Raw genomic sequence first — 22,477 nt, 5'->3', positions numbered from 1 at the left:
TACCTATTTATCTACTTGCACTTTCAAACTGCTAGTGTTTTCAAACTGCTAGGTTGGCAGGAGCAGGGAGCTCACCCCGTTGCGGGGATTCAAACCGCCGACCTTCTGATCGGCAAGCCCTAGGCTCTGTGGTTTAACCCACAGCATCACCCGAGTCCCTCGACTTAGCACAATACAAATTCTATTACAAATTACAGAAACTTATTTGCCAGAGATGTAAAATACCTATGCAAATTATGTTGTCCTGTGAACATATATATAAGGAATGAAAAGTAGCTTTGAACTATATGAATAACCTAGTAAACTTAGAAACAACTTCACAAACTTTTCAATTTTGTTCACTTCTCCCTATCCCCGATCAGAAAATACTAAGTTCTTCCACATGGCAATACAACCCCTGAGAGAACATCAAATACAGCTGCCTTAACCACCAGTTTCGCTTTATACATGTGGTAATGGGTGCTCTCACTTGATGTTATGAATTTCTCTTTGAATGAATAACAACTTAGTGTGCTATCTGTGTGAGTAATTAAAAGGTCATGCTGCATGCTAGATAGTTGCCAACTGTTTTAAATTTTAGTGTTGCACAATGCCGTCCACAAAATTTGTTTTCTATTAATGTTGTTCCAGAAGGATCACAGTCAAATGCCTTAAGTTCACTGCTCTGATTAAGTTGCCACTTTTCTGACATATCAGCATTTAATCTCACTTGTGTTAAACACACTGTATTAAGCTCATCTTTGAAAGGTCGAAAGCTACCGCTATTTTTCATTTGAACCTTTGATGGTTTTATATGACCTTTTGTTTTATAATTGCCAAATGAGATTGTATTAAAGTCCAATTCTGACTTTCTAGCAGTCCCATGTATAAAATTTTATCTGTCTTCACAAAAGGTTCTCCTCTTTCATCATTTCATCAGACTTTAGTACAAAATACCATGCAAAGACCCTAATAAACATACAGACTCAAGTGACAAAAACTAAGTGAATAATGTCTCTAATTTTCAGTATTAGGGCAGAAATAGGTTAGACTGATGCTAAGGTTAAGGAGGTTAGTAGGATAAATAAAAGGTTTTCAGCCTACGATTGAGCTTCACTAGGAGCAACTTAGAGGTACTTTCGTTATGAACCAAGAACATGTACATGTACCATTAATAATGAAACATATGTTGTAGATCTTTTCCCACATTTATTATGCTGTTTTTGTGATATACAAATGGCATGAGAAAACTTGGTATACTTCTTTGTATAATATTATTCTTGTTTATAAAACACAATAAAAAACACAATAGAATGCCACTAATCTCTAACAGTGAACGGTGAACGGTCAGAATTCTCAATTTATCTGCTACTTTACCTGAAGTGGTCTTGCTGGGCTAGATCTAGGCTTCAAACTTGATCTTGAAGCCAGGTCTGTATGCAGCTAGCTATTTTTAGTTACATGCAGTCAGTGTCAAATGCTTACCAGGTGTTGCTGTTTTATAGTTTTTCTTGAAAATAAATATTTTTAAAATAAATAAATAAATCTGCATTTGATTTGCCAGACAGGCTAAAACAGGTCAGGCCCACTCTGCTGCCCTTTTAGCTGACATTCAGAGATGCAATGAACAATGACAGATATTTCTTGTCTAGACTAGATTTTTAAAGGTGATTTTTTAAAGGTGCAAAGTCAAAATATGCTGGCTAATTTAACCAAACATACATTAAGACCAGCTGTAGTGAATTTAATCTGTCTTAGCATATACCAGAGCATTAAAAAAAACACCTTTTAGCTTGTTTGTTTTTCAACCTTCTGAAACAAAAACCGTTTTCAGTCTACAGTCTATATTTTAAAAGGGCAGGCAGAGGGCTTGGGTCCAAACTTACAACTGTGGTGCTTAGCACCAAGATCAGAAATCTGAGAGTTAATCTCTATCTCCATAAATTACATGGGACAATCTCCATAAATTTTGATGTGGGAATGGGATGACTAGGAGGTGGGTGAGGTTTGCTGGGACAGGCCTGGCAGGCTGGACTGAAGGATATGGTGCCTGTCAGTTTCCCTAACAGCTGCCAAACAGTTTTAGAAAAAAGTGTAAGACAAATATATGCATTAAATTCTTCTAGAGTGCAGACTATAGTTGACTTGGCTGTAATAGTCATGTATTAGAATAATGAGCAGTCTGCAACCAAAGAGATTTGGCTAGTAAGTTCAAATCCTGCCCTAAACTTTTTGGCCATTGTTTCACAGCCTTAGGCATGCCTTGTTGCATATTCCATAAACACTCATCCAGACACTGAGTCCCATTCCACTCCCAATCTCCTTTATCCATTTCCTGAAGCCTTCATTTCCTTCACCTACCCTTCCTGCTTCTGGTTCACATTTCTCAGTATATTGCTTACTAGACACCCTTTTTTAGCCACATTGCTTCTAGGCCTTCTATGATCCCCAAGATCTCTTCCCAACCTCAGCCAACCTACTAAGCCAGTGGTTTTCAACCAGTGAGTCATGGCACCCTGGAATGCCTTGAATGATGGGAAGGGAATGATGGGAAAGGTTCCTTCCCTCCCTCTTCTGAGTCCCTCTCGCATCTCTGCCTCCCAAAGGCTTGCAAAGCTGTTTGTTGCAGCAGCTCTGACTACAAGCTGCCCAAGTGAATGGTGCCTCTGGGCCTGGCCAGGGGGTGCCCCTCAGGCCCCTGTGGGGCAGTGTAAGGAGCCACCTCTCTTTGGAGCAGGGGGGGACAGCTCTGAGACCAGGGGTGGCAGTGGCAGCTGCCCAGAGAACTCCCAAGGACGCTGAGGGAACACTCCAAAAGGGTGTTCGAAAAGGGGTGAGGAGCTGCCAGCTCTGCAGGCAAGGGGTGACATAACTGAACTCCTGAGCCCTGCAGGGGTGCCAAAAAGGTTGAATACCTCTGCACTAAGCTACTTGTGTCCTAGCCCATAATCAGGTATGGGCTGCAGTATTAACACATAAATTAACAAAGCAACTGACAGTAGCATGAGGAAGTAGAACAATGGATGTCTTTACTGAACTGTTTCATCTGCTTTCCCTCATAGAACTGGATTGCAAGCAGTTGTCTGAATATTCTTGAGTTTCTGGAATATTCAACAATCTAAGCAAGCCAATTAGAGTCAGAGATTACCAGAAAGCCAAGTAAAATACTCAAAACTCCTAGGGGACAGTCTCAAATATTGTTATTTATAGAGTACTACTATATATTTTCAGGTAACAGCCTATCATAATTATAATTATGCCCAGAATTATGAAGACAAGCATATATGTTTGTCTTACATTCATTGTTTATTTTTTGAAAGCTACCTTAAAAATCATTAAAGTCAGTATATAAATGTTTAAAATGTTTCCTCCAAAAAAAAACCTCCTCACAGTAAGCTAGGTACCCTTTGATTTATTGCATTTCAAATAAGCTCATCTCAGAAAATTTCAAGTTGATGTATTATAAACCTGCAAAACTATGGAAGCCTGCTGCATGATTAATAGAGGGGATCTGATGCCAAAGCAAGTTAGCAAAAAAGATCTTTAGATCCTAGCTCACACATATTTTTTTAAAGCAGAAAAGCAGAAATGCTTGATGCTGTTTTGCCAATGGGCAATTATTAGCAAAGGATCAGAAGACACCTGACAATTTAAGGGGCAGAGGACTTAGCCTAACTATCCCCTATGAGCATTACTCTGACAAATCCTGCCTGACAGGTTTTGTTATGCGGGTGCTAATTAGTATGATGCTAATACCTAGAGAAAGTGGGTGGGGTGATGGTTCTGTTATTTGAAGAGCTGCAGCTGAAGCCTGTTTTTCCTATCACATCTTTCATCTGTTTCCCATGTACATATTTGTATAGAAGCCTCCTGGTCCTCATTAATATATTTCCCCACCCTGTTCATTACTCTTTGTGCTGAATGTAACAACACAAAAACCAAATGGAGCCTAGCAGGCATTATATTAATACCATACTGTTAAAACACATTAAAAAATATGGTGCACACCAGCCACCCTATTTAATTATATCAATCCAATTTGTTTTTATTTTCTCTTGTGGATCTAGAATCTCTTCAAGTCACGGGCTTTATTTTGGGTTTTAGCTCCTACACTCACTAAATAATTGAGCACCACTGTGTCACAACATAATTGGCTTGCTATCATTGAAATAAGCATGGGGGTCCATGTGCAAACAAGCAGCACAAGAAAAATAGAGCCATTTTTCCCCTGTCTCCTTCCCAACATGTGTGCAAGTGAGGGTGCTTTGTAGGGAATGAGAGGTAGCTGCTTGCACGCATCTCCCATATTCCTTACCCTTCTGTGCATCAAGCAAGATATTCATTCTCTGAAACACAAGAAACTTGCATCTCTCTCTCAATATGTAAAACATTATAGGGGTTGCCAATGTGGTTCCCTACAAATGCCGCTAAAGTACAACTCCCATCATTATTTATCCTTGGCCATACTGGGTAGGTCGATGAAAGTTGTAGTCCAGTAACATCTGGAAGGCACTATCCTGGCTACCCCTGGTTTAACCAGTGCGACTCATTCATGTTAACCTCAGAACTGAACAACTGTAATGACTACTGTAGGTGGGACTACCCTGACGATCAGAAGCTATAGCAAGTGCTAAGTGGGGAATCTGGCTGTCCACACATATAATATCTGTGCTGAAAGAGCCGCCAGACTGCCACCAAGCCATGTTTAAAAGATATTGTTATTAAATATAAAGCCCTTTCCAACTTGGAATCAGGTAACCGAAAATAATGCCTTTGAACATACAGATCTGCTAGATCACCAAAGCCTTCAGATGATGTTCTGTGGCCATACTGCAACCTGGAAACTCCATCTTGCAGTAACACAGAGGCCGGAAGCCTTTACTGTGGTGCCTATGTTATGGAACAAAATCCTCCTCACTACCAATATGGCAGGCAGCAATGGTAGTGTGCCTTCATCACTCACTAAAAATATACCTGATTTGTATAAGTGTTCACAACCATAGCTGCCATTTTTTAACTGGCTTATGTACTGTTGTGGTGATGTTTTAAAGTACCAATATGCTTTATTAACTTGTTTTAAAATGCTGTGGTTTTGTTTTTAATGAAATAGTCAGGTAAGTTATTATCTGTATATTTTGAGGTTGATTTGACAGAATGTGGTTTGTCCCTAAAAAAATGAGGTTGGCAGGGCATGCAGCAGTAATTTGAGCAACTACTATGCAACTGAAACAATTGATAAGCCCACAAAGCCATCTTCTAAGCCCTCTTGAACTCCCTCTGAACTGATTTCATCTGCTACCAAAGCCATTACTAATCCAAGCGGGAAACCTGGAGCAGGTGCCAGAAAGCAACAAGGAGCATAACTATAAAACAAAAATTAACAGTGCAATCCTAACCCCATATATGCTGGGTGGAAGAGGCTGGTATTTGAATTATCTGCCCTCCAAAGCAGTTGATCTGGCCTTAAACTGGCATAAACAACCTACCCTAGTGTACTGGCTTACAGAAAGCCCTGCTGGTGTCAAGTTGGTACAAAGGGCAAAAAGGAGTGTGTCAGGGGTGAGAAATGGGCTCACCGGGGGTGAGGAGATACATAAAGTTATGATGCCTCCTAACTCATTTGATCCACTGATTTCATCCATGGAGACTGGTGTAATTTACATTACCCACAAGAGTCACTGGAAGGGTAGAAAATGAATGTTTACACTGCCTCCATGCCTTCCCTAGCCAGAGCTGTTATGATGCAGCTTAATTTACACAAAGATGTGCCAGCATATATCTCTTCTCCTGATGATTCTGCCTGGTTGGGATTACTTTGCTCAGCAATTCCAGTTAAATTAAACCTTGTATGACTAATGAGGAAAACAGGATATTTTCTCATTCAAAAGACAGTAGCAATGTTTTAAGAATAGGTGTTAAGAAAGAAGAGTAAGGCCACATTTGTTATATAGTATAGGATCTGTATTTTTGCTGCATATAAGAATCTACATGCACGCACATCTGCAAATTCTGCTACTGACAGAAAAACACATTCTTTGCTTGTTTTGTTCCCTACTCAGCTGGATACCTCAGTTTTCAATATATTGGTCATTCAGAGTAGTCACTAGCACTGACTCAGCCTGGATAGCTCAGTTGGTTAGAGCATGGTGCTGAAAATGCCAAGGTCGCAGGTTTAGTCCCTGTATGGCACAGCTGAATGAATACTCCTGCATAGTAGAGGGCTGGACTAGATCAGGGGTGGGCAACCTAAGGCCCATGGGCCAGATGCGGCCCAATCGCCTTCTCAATCCAGCCCGCAGACGGTCCGGAAATCAGCGTGTTTTTACATGAGTAGAATGTGTCCTTTTCTTTAAAATGCATCTCTGGGTTATTTGTGGGACCTGTCTGGTGTTTTTACATGTGTAGAATGTGTGCTTTTATTTAAACTGCATCTCAGGGTTATTTGTGGGGCATAGGAATTCATTTGTTGTTGTTTTCCAAAATATAGTCCGACCCACCACATGGTCTGAGGGACGGTGGACCAGCCCACGGCTGAAAAAGGCTGCTGACCCCTGGATTAGATGATCCTCAGGGTCTCTTCCAACTCTGCAATTCTATGATTCTATGATTAATGAAGGTCCTAGATGTCAAGACACTTGAAACCGTAATAAAAGTCAATAAGAACAAGTATCCGAAGACAGGAGAAATCTACTAGTATGTGCATTTCCCTTGCATCACTGTTTCCAATGTTGTATATAGGTGACACGAGAAAACATCTGACAATTCATATATTTTTTTATCAGAGATAAGAAAGCCATACCACTCTGAGATCTGGAAAGGCAAAATACTTTCATATCTCTAGCTCTGCATTTAGTTACTACAAAGGTCTGGGCAACCCTTGACCTGACATATGTTGCTGAACTACATCGTTCATCATCCCATGCCTGCTAGAGCTGGTGGGAGTTGTAGTACAGCAACATTTGGAAGGTCAGAGGTTCCCCACACCTGTTACAGAGGCATCTCTCCATGCGCAAAGATGAAAAGTATCTAAACAAACAGACAGTGGCACATCTATGTACCAAACTCCTTTATTCAACAGGGCTAACTCCAAGTACTGCACATCATCTCAAACCTTGTCAAATAACCCTTAGAAAGCACAGCATTTTCAAACATAAATACAGTAATTCCATTCCCAAGTAAGAGACAGCAGAAATTCCAAAAGCAAATCCACACCTGTTATACCTGACTTGCAGGTACCCAGGTAATATTCTCCAATATTTCATATAATAAGTGCCTGACAGCCAAAGGTAAGACCTGTTCCCTACCTACACCCATTAATTATTGCTGTAATTAGCAGCTAGGTATGATCTGTCAACAGCAACCAAAAACACGGCTTTGATTACATATTCCTGATAAGTATTCACTGACCAAAAAAACAACCACAACCACATGAAAAGGAGTTACTTTTAACAGAAAATAGAAGTTCGTAGTTCACTTTTTTCAAGACATTGAAAAGTAGATGCAATCAATTCAGTTCAATTAATTTCTGCATCAAAACGCAGACTGTGCTTAAAATTATCTGTCCTCAATCATCCTATATTATCATACAGTGGGAAGGGACACAGATTAAATAAAATGCAATGTGTCAATTATTGAGGCCAAAGTACACGTGACATTAAACATGTATTTGCATTTAATGGGCAGGGCTGTTTTTAAAAATGCAAATAGCATCAGGTGGTTGTCCCAGTCGTGATGTATGGAAGTGAGAGCTGGACCATAAAAAAGGCTTATCGTCTTCTTTGATTTGGTGCTTTTGGATTATGGTGCTGGAGGAGACTCTTGAGAGTTCCATGGACTGCAAGAAGATCAATTCTTGCAGTCCATTCTGAAGGAAATCAGCCCTGAGTGCTCACTGGAAGGACAGATCCTGAAGCTGAGGCTCCAATACTTTGGCCACCTCATGAGAAGAGAAGACTCCCTGGAAAAGACTTTGATGTTGGGAAAGATGGAGGGCACAAGGAGAAGGGGACGACAGAGGACGAGATGTTTGGACAGTGTTCTTGAAGCTACCAGCATGAGTTTGACCAAACTGTGGGAAGCAGTGGAAGATAGGCGTGCTCTGGTCCATGGGGTCACGAAGAGTCAGGCACAACTAATTGACTAAACAAAACAAAACTGATAATTCCTGAGGAGAAAAGCAGGACCGAACACCACATGAGCGGACTTTCCACCTAAACATTAGGAAGAACTTCCTGACAGTAAGAGCTGTTCGACAGTGGAATTTGCTGCCAAGGAGTGTGGTGGAGTCTCCTTCTTTGGAGGTCTTTAAGCAGAGGCTTGACAACCATATGTCAGGAGTGCTCTGATGGTGTTTCCTGCTTGGCAGGGGGTTGGACTCGATGGCCCTTGTGGTCTCTTCCAACTCTATGATTCTATGATTCTATGATTCACTTGTGCGAAAGAATTCCTCCTGCCTCTCCTCCTCCCTACGCATCTCTTAAATCTGTTCCAGAGAGTCTCCTAACACTCCAATGCAGAGGGTAAAAGAGGAATGTGACATCCCACTGTGCTGTTCCAACAGATATCCCTTCCACTCACACATGAGCACCACTGATTTTATCTCAGGATCACAGAAGGTGGCAAGAAGCGTTTAAAAGTAGAATCACTCACAAAGCATATAGCAGTTTCAATAGATGGATATGGCAGGCAAGGAACAAAATTTGTTTCCTTTCTTGCCTGCTGCAATTCCAGGAATTATCAGTACGTATCTGCAACTGCTGATAAAAAAAAATGGATTTAACATCATGTCACACACAGGTGGACTAAAATCAAGGGTTGCTAATTAAGAGGGTTGGACAGTTGCTTTAAAAAAAAAAGTACATCCAGCCTCTTTGGGTGAAACTACAATTTTGTACATTAATGGAAGCTCTTGAAGAAGCATTTTACAACTTATTAAACTGTGTTCAAGATGAATATTATATAATGCATTTTCACATTTCAGCCAATAAAAGCATTTCTGTACAAATCTTCATTTATTAAATTTCAAATGGAGGCTTGCCTCAGTGCAGCAAGGCTTTGTACTAGTTTCCCTTTGGGAAAGAGTTTTTGTTTGAATGCAACCTTTTGTCCTGTTCTTGCTTTTAGCAAAGTTTTATCAATAGGAAAAGCTGAATTTCAACAAATAATGAGTCTTTCACTTAATATATAATTACAGATTAAGGACATATAGAAGCTTGTTAAGCGTCCAATGAACTCTTGTTTCTACTGAGGTTTTGCAATAAATGATTTTATGTAATTTGGACCGTGCACCACGCTCTCCAGGTAATTTGTGGTTAAGTTGAATAGAGATGCAGCTTACATTCAGAGCACCAATTCTAGTGACTACAGAGGGTCTAGGACAGAGCTTTCCAAACTGTTCATGTTGGTGACACACTTTTTAGACCTGCATCCTTTTGTGACACAGTAATTCAGTTTTGGGGGACGCGGGTGGCACTGTGGGTTAAACCACAGAGCCTAGGACTTGCCGATCAGAATGTTGGTGGTTCGAATCCCCGCGACGGGGTGAGCTCCCATTGCTCGGTCCCTGCTCCTGCCAACCTAGCAGTTCGAAAGCACGTCAAAGTGCAAGTAGATAAATAGGTACCGCTCCGGCGGGAAGGTAAACGGCGTTTCCATGCGCTGCTCTGGTTCGCCAGAAGCGGCTAAGTCATGCTGGCCACATGACCAGGAAGCTGTACACCGGCTCCCTAGGCCAATAGAGCGAGATGAGCGCCGCAACCCCAGAGTCATTCACAACTGGACCTAATGGTCAGGGGTCCCTTTACCTTAATTCAATTTTACTAGCAAACTGGAGGTTAAACTAACATCTTTTCAGCCACAGGAGGAGCATGGGAACGTTCACATGACACATCTTCAAACTGCAGCTGAGACACTAATGTTTTGCAACACACAAGTTTGGAAAGCTCTGCTCTAAGATATTAGCATTACAGGAAGGATTTAAGATCAGGACTGCTGAATATTACTCCTACAGTTAAAATCAGGCTGTTGCTCCCTTCCTATGGGGCATCTGCAACGACCACTTCTTAGTTTGACTTTAACTGTGTCTCATACTTCAGCCGAAAGAGCATGAGACTCTTAATCTCGGGATTATGAGTTTGAACCCCATGTTGGACAAAAGATTCCTGCATGCAGGGGGGATGGACTAGATGACCCTCACGGTCCCTTCCAACTCTATTATTCTATAATTCACTCATGCTCAATAGCCATGTCAATAAGAGTTTTCAAAGGACAAGACTAACCAGCAAAAGAGCAAGGATACAGAAGAATATAAATAGATGTTTTTCTATTGAATTATATTGCATGGCAGATGCCATACAATCTTCTTCAGCGCTGTGTGAGTGTTTTTACAAGCAAATTTCCTCAAGAAAGGAAGTGCTGTGGAGGATGGGCATAGAAGAGAAGATTCTTCTTCCATTCCCCTGCTTCTTTTTGTTTTGAATTTAACAACACAGGAAAGTCCTCTCACAGTGTTTTTCTTTGTTGCAGCAAGAGATGCAGTGAGCCAAATGGGATCTTCTCTGCGGAAACAGCTGATTCCAAATAAAACAAAAACAGTCACAGGTTGCATTGCACAGCATTTCCTTCCTAGCACTGGGTGGGTATGGAAGAGATATGAGCTCTAGTCATCTCACTGCATGACACTGGAATAAATAGAAAAGGAAATATCCATTTAAAAGGCAGCTTTTCTGTAAACCTCCAACAATTTATATGAAAAGTATCTAGCAAGAATGGGTGAACAGGCAGAACCATTTGCCTTTACTTGGGTTTTCCCTACAGAAAAAGATGTTTATATAGCAATAATATATTTTGTACACAAATAAATCATGCATCCTACCCAGCGTCCTGTAGAATGACTGATTTCTAGGTTTCAAAAACAAGAAGAAACATCTCATTTAAAACCCATGTTTTTCAAGGTATTTTTATTATAATTTTAAGAGGGGGGGGGATAGGGGTCCAATAGGATCTCCAAGTTCCTAGTCAAAAAAACAACTAAGTTTAGTAGACTCTATTATATACTTCCTTTCAAGACTCTATAAGTAAATTCAATCCAGCTTCAGTATTTGCAGAGAAACACACAAAAAGTCCTTTATTGGAAATGGATGAGTGTTCCAAGAAACAACTTTTACAACAACAAAAAAAGTGTCAGTTTGAAAATGCAAATGAAAGATGCTATTCCCAATATGTCCATAGCTGAAACAGAACTATTTTAACCACAACTGCAGGACCTCACAAAATGTCAACTGGCTTTCAGCAACCTCAAATACATTTTTTCTCCTCTCAGCATCTACCACAAGCAATAAGGACCCTAACTCAAGGATAGGTAAGCCTAGGACCAACAGCATACATTAAAACTAACACAGGGAATGTTTACAAACTTCAAAAGTTAAAAAGGCATATAAATTTGGTCAAATGGCAAGAGATAGATGCACAAGCAGAAGCACAACCAAGTTGCCTATACTGCAACTGTATGCTAGGATAAACCAGTACTATGTAATCATAATAAAATCAAACATATGACATTTAAAACAATCCAAGTTATGACAGTGTAGATCATTGTGCAGGTATATTTCAAACTCTCCCTCCCCTATCTCACTTTAAAATAAAGCAAGAGATAGATGCACAAGCAGAAGCACAACCAAGTTGCCTATACTGCAACTGTATGCTAGGATAAACCAGTACTATGTAATCATAATAAAATCAAACATATGACATTTAAAACAATCCAAGTTATGACAGTGTAGATCATTGTGCAGGTATATTTCAAACTCTCCCTCCCCTATCTCACTTTAAAATAAAGTAAGACAGACAACTTTGTGGAAAATATGCATTAATAGCCTGAATTTAGAGAATATACTAATGCACTGTCGTATTAACACACCTTGGCTGAGCCATAAGCCATGATTAAGCGAATTAGATGGTGCATGAACTGTGAGCTGGCCATGTTACTTCTGAACCAGTGCTCAAACAACCATGAGCTAAAGCCAAGGTTTGTTCTTGACTTTCCTAACTGTTTGTTTGGGACAAATTTATGTCAAATTTAATGGACTGTATTGTAATACTTTAATCATTTTAATTGTTTTGCAATCGACAACAAATTGAAATAAAAAGAGAATTATATTTTAAGAAGAAGTGAACAGAGACACAAATTTTAGTGTAAAGAAAGGGAAACAGCTAATGTGGCAAATTAAGGCTGAAAACTGATACCCATCAGAAAAGCTGACAAACAAGCTCCTCTACTCTCCTGAGCTCACTACCCTTCACCCATTGTAGCCTTCCTTTCACAGAGTGGGACAAACAGCAAAACTGCAGAAGGGAGAAGGGGGAAGGGAAGAAAGGACACACACAGACTGAAAATTTGTTCACGGAGCTAGCAGGAAATGCCAAACACTGCACACAGGAGCTAACAGTTTCTTGAATAAGGCTGGAGCTTACAGTGGGAAAACCTTGTCATGCTCTACCTCTGAACTTTGGATGGCAGGGTCTCCGATAACACAAAGGAAGTACGACTTGTTTTGCATCTACCCTGAACAGTCAAAATGCACTATCCCAACACCAAGCGGTAATATTATTTGTATAATATTTCCATGGGAGCTTTCTCTTTTCAAAACAAACAGAACTCCGTGGATCATGCAATTTTTTTCTTGCTTGCCTAGGAACTCTGAATAACCTGTACACATAAAAAGCAAACTACTTCATCAGCATGGTTTGCTAAATGTAGGTAATGTCTGAGAGGGTAAAATTAAGGAGTGGGGGGCGGATTTGATGGTGAGATGCATTTAGTATGAGGCAAAGCACTAATACACATACATTTGATCAAGGAACATGTATTGAAAAAATGCAACGTATTGGAAAGTGTTAGTAATGCATTTGTAAGCACACTCAGAAGCAAGTCTCTTTATATTTAATGGGACTTATTCTCAAGTAAGTGTGCATAAGATTACTTTTAAATCAAGAGTACTTTTTAAATCAATCACTTCTGTATGTTGTTAATTCAGTACATACAACATATGAGCCCTAAAGGTAAGTAGTGGCCAGTGATGCCTGACTAGAATTACGGTACTATTTTTTTCAATGGGCAAGATCAAGAAGGGCACACAGTGAAGTATTCTGAGTGGTAGGTTTATTCATTGAAATATATGAATGGAAGTTGGAACAAGGACAGCTGGGCAGATTTTTCACACCACCTTTTGAAGCCAATTTTTTAAAATTTCAAACCTTTTTATCCAACCATTCCACTGTAAGTGTCTTCGAGGCAGTTTTTAAATTTTATTTTACAACTCTGGTTCAAAACAGTAAGACAATATAAACAATAGTAGATTAAAAATGAGTTCAGCAGTGCTAACAATGATATCCAATAATAAGAAATACAGTTACAACCAAAATAATATTAGACAAATAAGACAAGTGTGGGCTGGTGTCTAAGACATAAGGGTCAAGTTGTGCCAGGTGAGCATGCCTGAGTAGAAAGTGAATCCTATTGCTATAGAAAAGAGTCTGTCCAGTGACCAACCTCTGAAGGGGGAGCTCCCAGTGAAGACCTTTAGTTGCGTATCTCAGTTTACAGGCAGACTCATCCAGGACTTCCCAAATTATTTGGGGATTTAAAAACTGTTTAGCACTTTAAATGTGTTGGGCTTAAGTCTTTCAGCTAGGATAGATCTTTTATGTATAGTACTGAGAAATCTGTTGCAAGGCAAGGCCCTGCGAACAGTCTGGCTGCAGTACAGTATTCTGAACCAGTTGAAGTTTCCAAGCACTTTTCAAAGGCAGCCTCATGAATAAAATGATGCAGTAATCAAGCCTTGTTGCTACCTATATATGTGTGCCCATTGGCAAAGCTCAATCTAGCATTGAGCATCCTCAAAGTAAATTCTGCATGGTTCTATCTAACATGGAGAAGACATATATTGAAATTAAGACTTACTTGTGAAACTGTCTGTGGTGACAGACCTATCAAGAAGAACTTAGCCTTGCCCAAAGATTTCCATGACTGGGCACAACTTAACCTTGCCTAATGATTTCAAGGGGGCTTAAATGAAGGTAAACATACCTGGGTTGCACCTAATGTGTTCTTAATTTACTGAGCAGCATTCTTAGGGAATACTGAGACTTAACGCATCTTTAAAGTGAAAAATGTTCTTACAGAGAGATTGAATGCACTTTTACAAGCCCACTTACATCTTTTCCAAAACAATGTGCTTTAGTATGCTCAGGGTTTGATTTATCAAGGGAATTCATGAAAGAGACACTCCTCAAATTATAACATTACCAAAGCAAGCTTCCTCTGAACTAATCAGGTCAAACAAGAACCACATTTCCACTAGCATCTGAGAAGTTGTTAAAAGAACTGGAAAGAGTTTCTCAATGAGCAACACAAATGGTTTTTGAATCTGAACTGTCAGTGATTCATTCCTTTTTTTTCCTTCCACTGTTCTTTAAAACAAACATACACACACAGCACGCAGATGTGCAAGGGTGCTGGCCAGATTTTCCTGATTTAAAAAAGAAAGCCTTCTACTATGATCACACCTCAAGCATGCACTCGGCAAGCAGATAATCATGTTTGACAAACATATATAAATGTAGCTCACTGAATGCACACAGACCAAGTACCCATGTTGTGCAGATTGCCCTAACGTGTGAAGAGACTCTAATCCGAGAACAGACTCCAATTTCAGAACATTTTGGCCAACGCCCAGCTCCATAAGAAATACCCCTGTGTGTGTGTGTGGTTTTTTTCCAAATACATTTTGCTGTAAGATCTCTGCCTGGGAGAGGCAGAGCATTTCAGCAATGCAGCCAAACCCGTGGAGCCTGCACCGATTGCAAGAGTCTGACCCCTACAGCCCACTAAAAAGGTCCAGTTGGGGAGATCAGTTGCCAAGCCCGAACCTTGGGGGAGAGGGGCTCAGTTTTTCACTACAAAGTGGGGAAGGGGGTGGTCTACCTGCCCTCCAATTCCCAGCTGCAGGCAAGGGTGTCAACTTGGATAAAATACGGTAGGGCCCAGGTATGCCTCAACCTGCATAATCGATCACAAGACGCAGTGCACGCAGACCATTTGAATGGCAGGGCTCATCAATTGGGGGGGGTCAGTTTCCTCAAATATTTTAGGGGGGGAGGCGAAGGGACCCCGGCCCCCTGGCTCCTATGGTTGCAGGCGAGACTTCCACCCGTTTTGCTGCTCCCCTCCCCATCCCCTGCAGCCAGTCTCTCAACACAAAACGGCAACGAGGGGCTCTAGGAGGCGACCCAGGGCAAACCCACCACCACAGCCTGGTCTGAACTCCCGCCAAGTCAGCCAGGCAGCCGCCCACCGCGCCCTCCCGGCTCCCTTCAGCCCCGAGAGAGACTTACGGATTTTGACTTTGCGGTGGTCCAGGCGGGCGGCGAGAGCCTTGAGGGAGTCGAGGCGGTGTTGGAGGCGCGCGCTGCGCCGCCCCAGGCTGTCCGCTTGGGTCTGGATGCCGCCGAAGACGTCGCCGGCGCAGCGGGAGAGGTCGGAGAGCTGCCAGAGGAGCGAGACGAGCGAGTGCGAGCAGACCTCCTCCAGGGAGCCGAAGAGGAGCCCTTCCGCGCCTCCTTTGTCCCTCGGAGCCGCCGCCGCCGCCGCCGCGTCCTCTTCCAGGCGGCACAGCTTGAGCGGCGACACCGTCCTCAGGGGGAAAGGCATCGCGCGGGCTCTGGGGCGAAGGCTGCTCTGCGGAGGGGAGGGAGCAAAACTTACATCCACCACACGCACAAGTCCAAGAGCCTCTCCTTTTTGTTCTCCTGCCTCTTTCTAGAAGACTCAGTAGTTGTTTGAGGCCGCGCGGGGGCTGCAGCCGGGAGCCCGGCCGGCCGGGGGGCCGTGGAGGAGGCGCCACAGGTACATTGCAATGCCTCTCTGCAAAAGGGAGCGAGCGAGCGAGTTCGCCCCGCGGGCTCCTCCGCCGCTGGTGCTGCTACCTCAGGAAGAAAAAGCACGGGGAAAGGGGGTGGGGAAACACGGCCGCCCTGCCCTGACTGGCTGGGGGGGGGGGGATCCAGCCGGGGACCCCTCTCGCTCGCCGCCGGAGACGGAGGAACAGGAAAAGGAGCCGCGTTTCCCCCGGAGGAAGCGTGGGAGGGGGCTTGGAAGCGGCGCCGGAGGGCGCGCGGGATCGCGGACTGGAGGGGAGAGGGAGAGATATAAAGCTCGCGGGGGGGGGGGGGGAGAGAAGAAAGGCGATCCACCCTCGCGTCACCTGGGATCCCGTGCTCTCGCTTTTCCCAAAAGATCCCAACCCGGAAAAACGAAAGCAGCCGAAGGGGAGGCGGCGCAAAAGAACTCGACTCCACAGAAAGCTGGGAAAAGAAAATGTTTTGGGGGGGAAATAATAATAAAGGCCGCCGCCTACCTGTAGCTCTCCAAACTGGAGCTACTGCCCCAGCTACTCCTTGCCTCCCAGCAAACCGAAGGTGGAACTCTTCCCTCCCTCTTTTTCCCTCTCTCTCTGCCTGCATTCACTCTTTCCGCCGCTTGGTGTCCGAGGGTTACTTTCTCACACACACACGCAGAAAGAATCACGGCAGGTATCATCTGGCTCCCAAATAATCACATTTTCTAAATCACGGTTGCCCTCCCCACCCCTCCACCATCACCTACTGGGGTGCTTTGTGTAACAGGTGAGAGAGAGATAAGAGTATAAAGTTGGGAGGAACCCAGCAGTGGGCAAAACGGCTACGGAGGCAACTGCTGTGGCAGTTCAACGTTTTCTCTGGCTTCTCCTCTCCCGCCCCCTTTTCTCTCTCCCGCAGTATTTATTTACGGTCCTAGTAACTCTTTACCCAGCGGAGCTCGCTCCCAGGAAAAAAAATTGACATAAGATTGGAGCCTTAGGAGCTGGATTGTGTTACTGTGTCCCGCTGCAAGCTGGGAGCAAGAACAGTCAACACACTCCAAGTTGCAGCCAAACGTACTAGCCCAGTTGCCCCAATCTAGTTATTTGTGTATTACTGTATTTATGTCCCAAGATTTATATATCATTTGATTGCAAAGCAGTTTACAAAAAAAAGTAAAACAGTAACTTACTTGGTAAAAACAGTTCAACTACTATTTAAAAGTGTGTGTTTTTTTTAATCAATTATAAACTAAACACCAGATTAAAGCACACGCCCACATTCTCCCTGTTTGGAGAGGCTTGCCTAAACAAAAGTGGTTTTAGCAGGCTCCCAAAAGCGTACAGTGAAGGCACTGCCTGGTGTCAATAGGTGAAGAGTTGCAAAACACTAAAAGATGAATTTCTTACAAATGTGGGACAAGTATTATGTGGCACCTGTAACAGTGCCAGTTCTGCAGATCAAAGAGGTTAAGTGGGTATATATGGGGTAAGGTGATCTCTCAAGTAAACTGGGCCAAACTGCTAAGCGTGCCTCCAAATCCCATTCCCCAGAGCTGATCCAGGAGGATACCATGGTCAATGGCATCAAAAGCCAAAGAGAGATCAAGAAGCAGGAGCCTGGTTGCATTCCGCTTGTCTCGTTCTCTGCAAGTCAGATCAGCCTCTGGGTGGATGAGTATGGTCTTATATTATTATGGACCAATTTGACATTTGGAAACAGTACCACCAAACCATAGGGCTCAGCAGATAAGCTACCAGTAACTTATAAAGGAGTGAGAAGACTAGAACAAGGAATAATGACCCTATGTCAGCTGGATAGCTCAGTTGGTTAGAGCATGGTGATGATAATGCCAAGCTTGTAGGTTTGATCTCTGTAGGGACAGCTGCATTTTCCTGCATTGCAGGGGGTTGGACTACACTAGAGATCCTCAGGGTTCCTTCCAACTCTATGATTCTACCTAAGCCTCTGCCTCAGATAGTGGTCAGACTCAGTTCCTCCATCCCAACTGTACCTTCCCTTGCCCACTGCCACTGAAATTGGGGCAATATCTTGGCAACTCCCTGCTACCTGCCCACCCAGACACATTTTACACTGTCATTCAATAACATCATATATAACTGGGAAGTTAGAGCCACTTAGGCCCAGCACATGCCACACTGTCAGGAGAAAGATGGTAAGGCCATTTCAACCTTTCTCCCTCTGTCTAACACTCAGGGGGAACCTCACCAAACCACACTGCCCCTCTAGAAGACTCTCACCCTAAGTGAGGGTCACAGGCCTGTCTCCCACAGCATCGAGCCTATAATTCTTTACCTTGATTGACAGTGGGGAACACCTGTTACTCCCTGAAGTGATGACCCAAAGCAGCTATCCCTTTGGGTAGTGCCTCCTTGCTAAATGACCCTGCTGCCCACAACAGAGCCTGTTCATATTGCAAGGCAGGCTCTGGCCCACACCCCAGCTGTATTCACTCAGCCAGCAATCAAACAGTACCCAACACTGCAATCAGCACACTCTTACCTGCAGGGAAATATCTCACTGGACAAACAAACTGATGCAGACAGAAAACATACACAGACTAGGCAGGAGCCAGAATGGTGCCAACCAGTCCCTCTGTAGGTCTGCTCCAAGATTTTCCAAGATCGTAACAATTATTCTCTTTGCTTCATTAATAGTTAAGAATTCCACTCCTGCCAAACTACCACTTCTACAAGGACTGAGGGAGAAACGCCCACCTGTCTGGTCTCCACTATAAGATTTTACAGGCCAGGAAATTAAGATTGTGTGAAATGGGATACTGATCTATCCATTCAGGGAGCAAATTGATTACAAAATGTACAATTCCTGGACAGGGTGCTTAATTTAGAACTTTAGCATCAACCACCTATGTCCTTGATGGCTTTTATTAGCACATTATAGGTTTACATGTATATACATATTTATAGATAAATATTAAAATTCAATACATTAAGTGTACTCTAGTACAGATATCACACAAATGAAAATAAATTTGTCAAAGCAAAATTCAGAATGGTTAATATTATGTATACCGTATACTTTTGGAGGCAGTAGACCTCTGAAGACCAGTTGTTGCAGATGGCAGTCCAGTTCAACTGTAGTAATATTTAATACCATTGGCCGTTCAATTTATAAGAGTATTTCTAAAACTTTTTGAATTTGGACTTTAAAAAAACTTAGTTTACTACCTCCCCACTTCTGCATGTCCACAAACACAAGCCAAGAGTAGAGGCTAATCCAGATTCAATACTGTAGTTCCATGCTGCAAATGCCTTGTGTTACTGACCACAGCAGCTGCATTACATAAGTGAAAGAGGGATCAAGTGTGATCCTATCCCCCACTCTCACAGTGTTCAGGAGAGGCTAGGAATACAAATTCAAGTTTTAATCTCTCTTTTATTTTTCAAAGAGCTATTATTCCATAAGAACTTTGGGGGATAAATAATTAAAGACACAAAGAAGAGAGTCCCATAGATCAACAAAAGATGAATGGCAAGTGTTTGCCCTGCTGTTGAATAGTGTGCTTCATTAATTTATGCTGGTGTGGTATCTAATTCTAGGTAACAAAACATTGAATGGAAGACCTCAAACAGTACACAATAGATTTAGGGTCAGTTGATATGACTCATGGGGTGCATGCCTAGCAACCACCTATTTTCTGTCTATGGCTGCAAAAGATTTTTGCAAATTCAGATGCTGGTGAACCTATTGCACTGCAGTAATCAGAAGAAACTAGAGATCAACATGGCATTGTAAGTGATACAGCAGTAGAAGCTGCCTTCTTTAATTATTGTTTCACTCTGCATGACAAATTTCAGAACATTTTCAGCAGAAAAATAGTCGGCCGTTCACCCAACATTTAGACGAAGCTCAAAAGCCTTGGGATGGCTAACAGGTGCAGGGCCCAGGAGACCGCCCCCACCATTTCCTCTGTAGGAGTTGGGAGGAGACCGGCAGTGCCTCCTATTCACCGAGAGGCTGATGTCAAGGTAGCATTGGGAAGGCTGTAGAGCAGAGGTAGGCAACCTAAGGCCCAGGGGCCGGGTGCAGCCCAATCGCCTTCTCAATCCGTCCCACGGACAGTCTGGAATCAGCATGTTTTTACATGAGTAGAATGTGTCCTTTTATTTAAAATGCATCTCTAGGTTATTTGTGGGGCATAGGAATTCGTTTATTCCCCCCCCAAAAAAAAAAATAGTCCGGCCCCCCACATGGTCTGAGGGATGGTGGACTGGCCCATGGCTGAAAAAGGTTGCTGACCCCTGCTGTAGGGGATGTGGCAGATCTGGCTTCCAAGGAGTGTGTTGCTGCTGCTGCTGCTACTGTGGCGGTGGTGGTGGTGGTAAGTGATGCATCCTGTCACCTGTGGCGGTTGCCTCACGTTGCCCCATGGGTGGACCAGTCCTGGTTGTATGCAACCAAGTAATTGCAGAAGAGGAACTCACTTTCCATATCCTTCTCCTGTGTGCCCCTCCCAAATTTGCTCTGGCGTTTCCCAAAACCCTCTAGAGTTGATTTGGGAGTGGGCATGAAAGGTGAGGATGGGGAGGAGAAGTTCCACTCACACAATGTCTTAGTTAGATTTAACCCCCCTTTTTTTAGTTACTGCATTTTACTTCCACTGTTCATGTCATTTAAACCAGCTGTGCGGTATTATTACTATTATCCGTGGGAGTGTCTTCAATCCTGCAAAACTAGTTAGGCACCCTCTCCTGCACCTTCCTCTCTGCCCCATCTTTAACCTTTCACCTCAATCAGATGGGAGCGAATATGTTGAAAAGAAATGTTATCCTCCATTTTACTCTGTACGACTGAAATGTCATTTTTATTTTTATTTTTTGGACACTGCTTAATAAGTTTGCTGAAGCAACACAGATAGCAGCATGAGAGCCAGTGTGGTGTAGTGGTTAAGAGCAATAGACTTGTAATCTGGGGAACCGGGTTCGCGTCTCCGCTCCTCCACATGCAGCTGCTGGGTGACCTTGGGCCAGTCACGCTTCTCTGAAGTCTCTCAGCCCCACTCACCTCACAGAGTGCTTGTTGTGGAGGAGGAAGGGAAAGGAGAATGTTAGCCGCTTTGAGACTCCTTCGGGTAGTGATAAAGCGGGATATCAAATCCAAACTCTTCTTCTTCATCATCATCATTATATATCTTCTATTTAGATTTGAAAGAGGGTTTCCAAATATGTAAAGCAGGGCTCTGTAGGTATGTCATGTACCCACCTACAGAACATCCATCTTGTAAGGATTCCATTTCAGTGCACTGGCCCTCATCCAGCCTGTTATTGTTCTCCAGGCTCTGATCCAGCTGCTTCTGTGCCTCACCTGATTCTGATGGAATGAAGTGACAGATCTGGGTGTCATCAGCAACTAATATAGAACAGAAACTTGCATAGGGATCAGGCCTCCTCACATGACTTAAGCTGTTCTGACCTATGAATACTCAAGAGGCTTCTTAAGTTTTAGCTGGTCAAAGAATGAAACTACATTATTTTTACATGTACAATAGTTACTGCTGATACACTGTGTGGATTTTTGTCAGTAACACTATGGCTTGGATGCCACGTTCCTGTGAACAGAATTCTGCTCACACAGTGCCAGGGTGGGAAAGCAATTTCACCCTTCCCTATGCAGCCATGGAAATCTGCCCTAGAGAGTTTAGCACCCTCTGGAACAGTGCAGGAAGAGGCTGTGGGGAAAAGAAAGAATTATGGGGCGGGGGACCCCGGAAGGGCAATGTAAGATCCAAGCCTATGTTGTATATTGACTAGATCTGACATTTTATTTTGCCTTGGCTAACACTGAAATCAATATGTTATTATGAGGAAGGAATTGTGAAGCAAATGTTATCTTTAAAATAGGATAAGGTTCTTAAATGTGTATTGGAATGACTTTTAAATGGTGGATTTATGTGTGTTGTTGTGTGAGAGAAAAGAGATTAAATGTTTATAGTTGTGAAGAAAAGCTTTGAAAAGGGACAAATGTGTAGTAAAGGCAATTAAGTATGACCTCATCCCATGCATTCAAGCATGGTTCCCCCCCCCTTTTTTTCCTGCAAGTCTAATATTATTTTCTAGTCTTTCAGGTTCACTCCCCTGAAGGTGCTACAGGTTTCCCATTCTCCCCCCACTTTTCTCCCCCCTTTCTTTTTTTGAAGTGGAGGACACTAAGTACCAAGCCAGCTAGGAGGCCCTGTTTAAGAGAGAAAGCATATTTTATTACTGCTGAGTGGACAAAAAAGTGGTCAAACCAGCAGCAGCAAGTCCAGTGGAAACACACCAAAAAGAAACAAGAAATAAAGATGATACAAGAACACTTAATTGTCAAAAGAGAAGAACAGGGAGAAGCAGCAGCAGCTTACATTCAACACATGCTGAGGTAAATCTGTTCCTCAGGGGTCATACAGAAATTCTGTGAACATGTTCCAAATCTCAATGAGGCAACATCAGCTACAGTGTTCTCTGATGTTTTCCCATATCGGTGTTTTATGAGGTTTTCTTTGTAATGCCGAAGTAGCAGGGGGGAACACAGGCCCATAATAATGATAAATGCAGGCATCGATTACACTGCTCTCCCA

General features: G+C 42.8%; 1 protein-coding gene and 1 long non-coding RNA gene across 4 annotated transcripts in view; one reads left to right on the top strand and one right to left on the bottom strand.

Annotated features, from left to right (window-relative positions):
- NHSL1 (NHS like 1) overlaps nt 1–16,497 on the bottom strand; it is a gene marked incomplete at its 5' end in the record, with an annotated part of 139,100 nt that extends 122,603 nt beyond the window's left edge. For 2 of the 3 annotated variants that reach the window (XM_083434730.1, XM_083434734.1), the window contains 2 exons: nt 15,376–15,718; nt 16,398–16,497. In XM_083434730.1, coding sequence (XP_083290856.1) covers nt 15,376–15,691 — 316 coding nt within the window. Of the gene's footprint in view, nt 1–15,375; nt 15,719–16,397 lie in introns of those variants that run through there. The other variant, XM_083434731.1, reaches the window with a different exon arrangement.
- Nucleotides 16,498–16,530: 33 nt separating this feature from the next.
- LOC310675044 lies at nt 16,531–22,026 on the top strand. Its single transcript, XR_014509881.1, has 3 exons — nt 16,531–16,665; nt 17,433–19,652; nt 21,197–22,026. It is a non-coding gene; the product is annotated as an uncharacterized lncRNA (long non-coding RNA).
- The last annotated feature ends 451 nt before the right edge of the window (nt 22,027–22,477 follow it).

Source organism: Podarcis tiliguerta, assembly GCF_965153285.1.
Source record: "Podarcis tiliguerta genome assembly, chromosome: 3".
NCBI classification, from domain to species: domain Eukaryota; kingdom Metazoa; phylum Chordata; class Lepidosauria; order Squamata; family Lacertidae; genus Podarcis; species Podarcis tiliguerta.
Note: the sequence above shows the minus strand (reverse complement) of the source record. Positions and strands in the feature narration are given on the sequence as shown.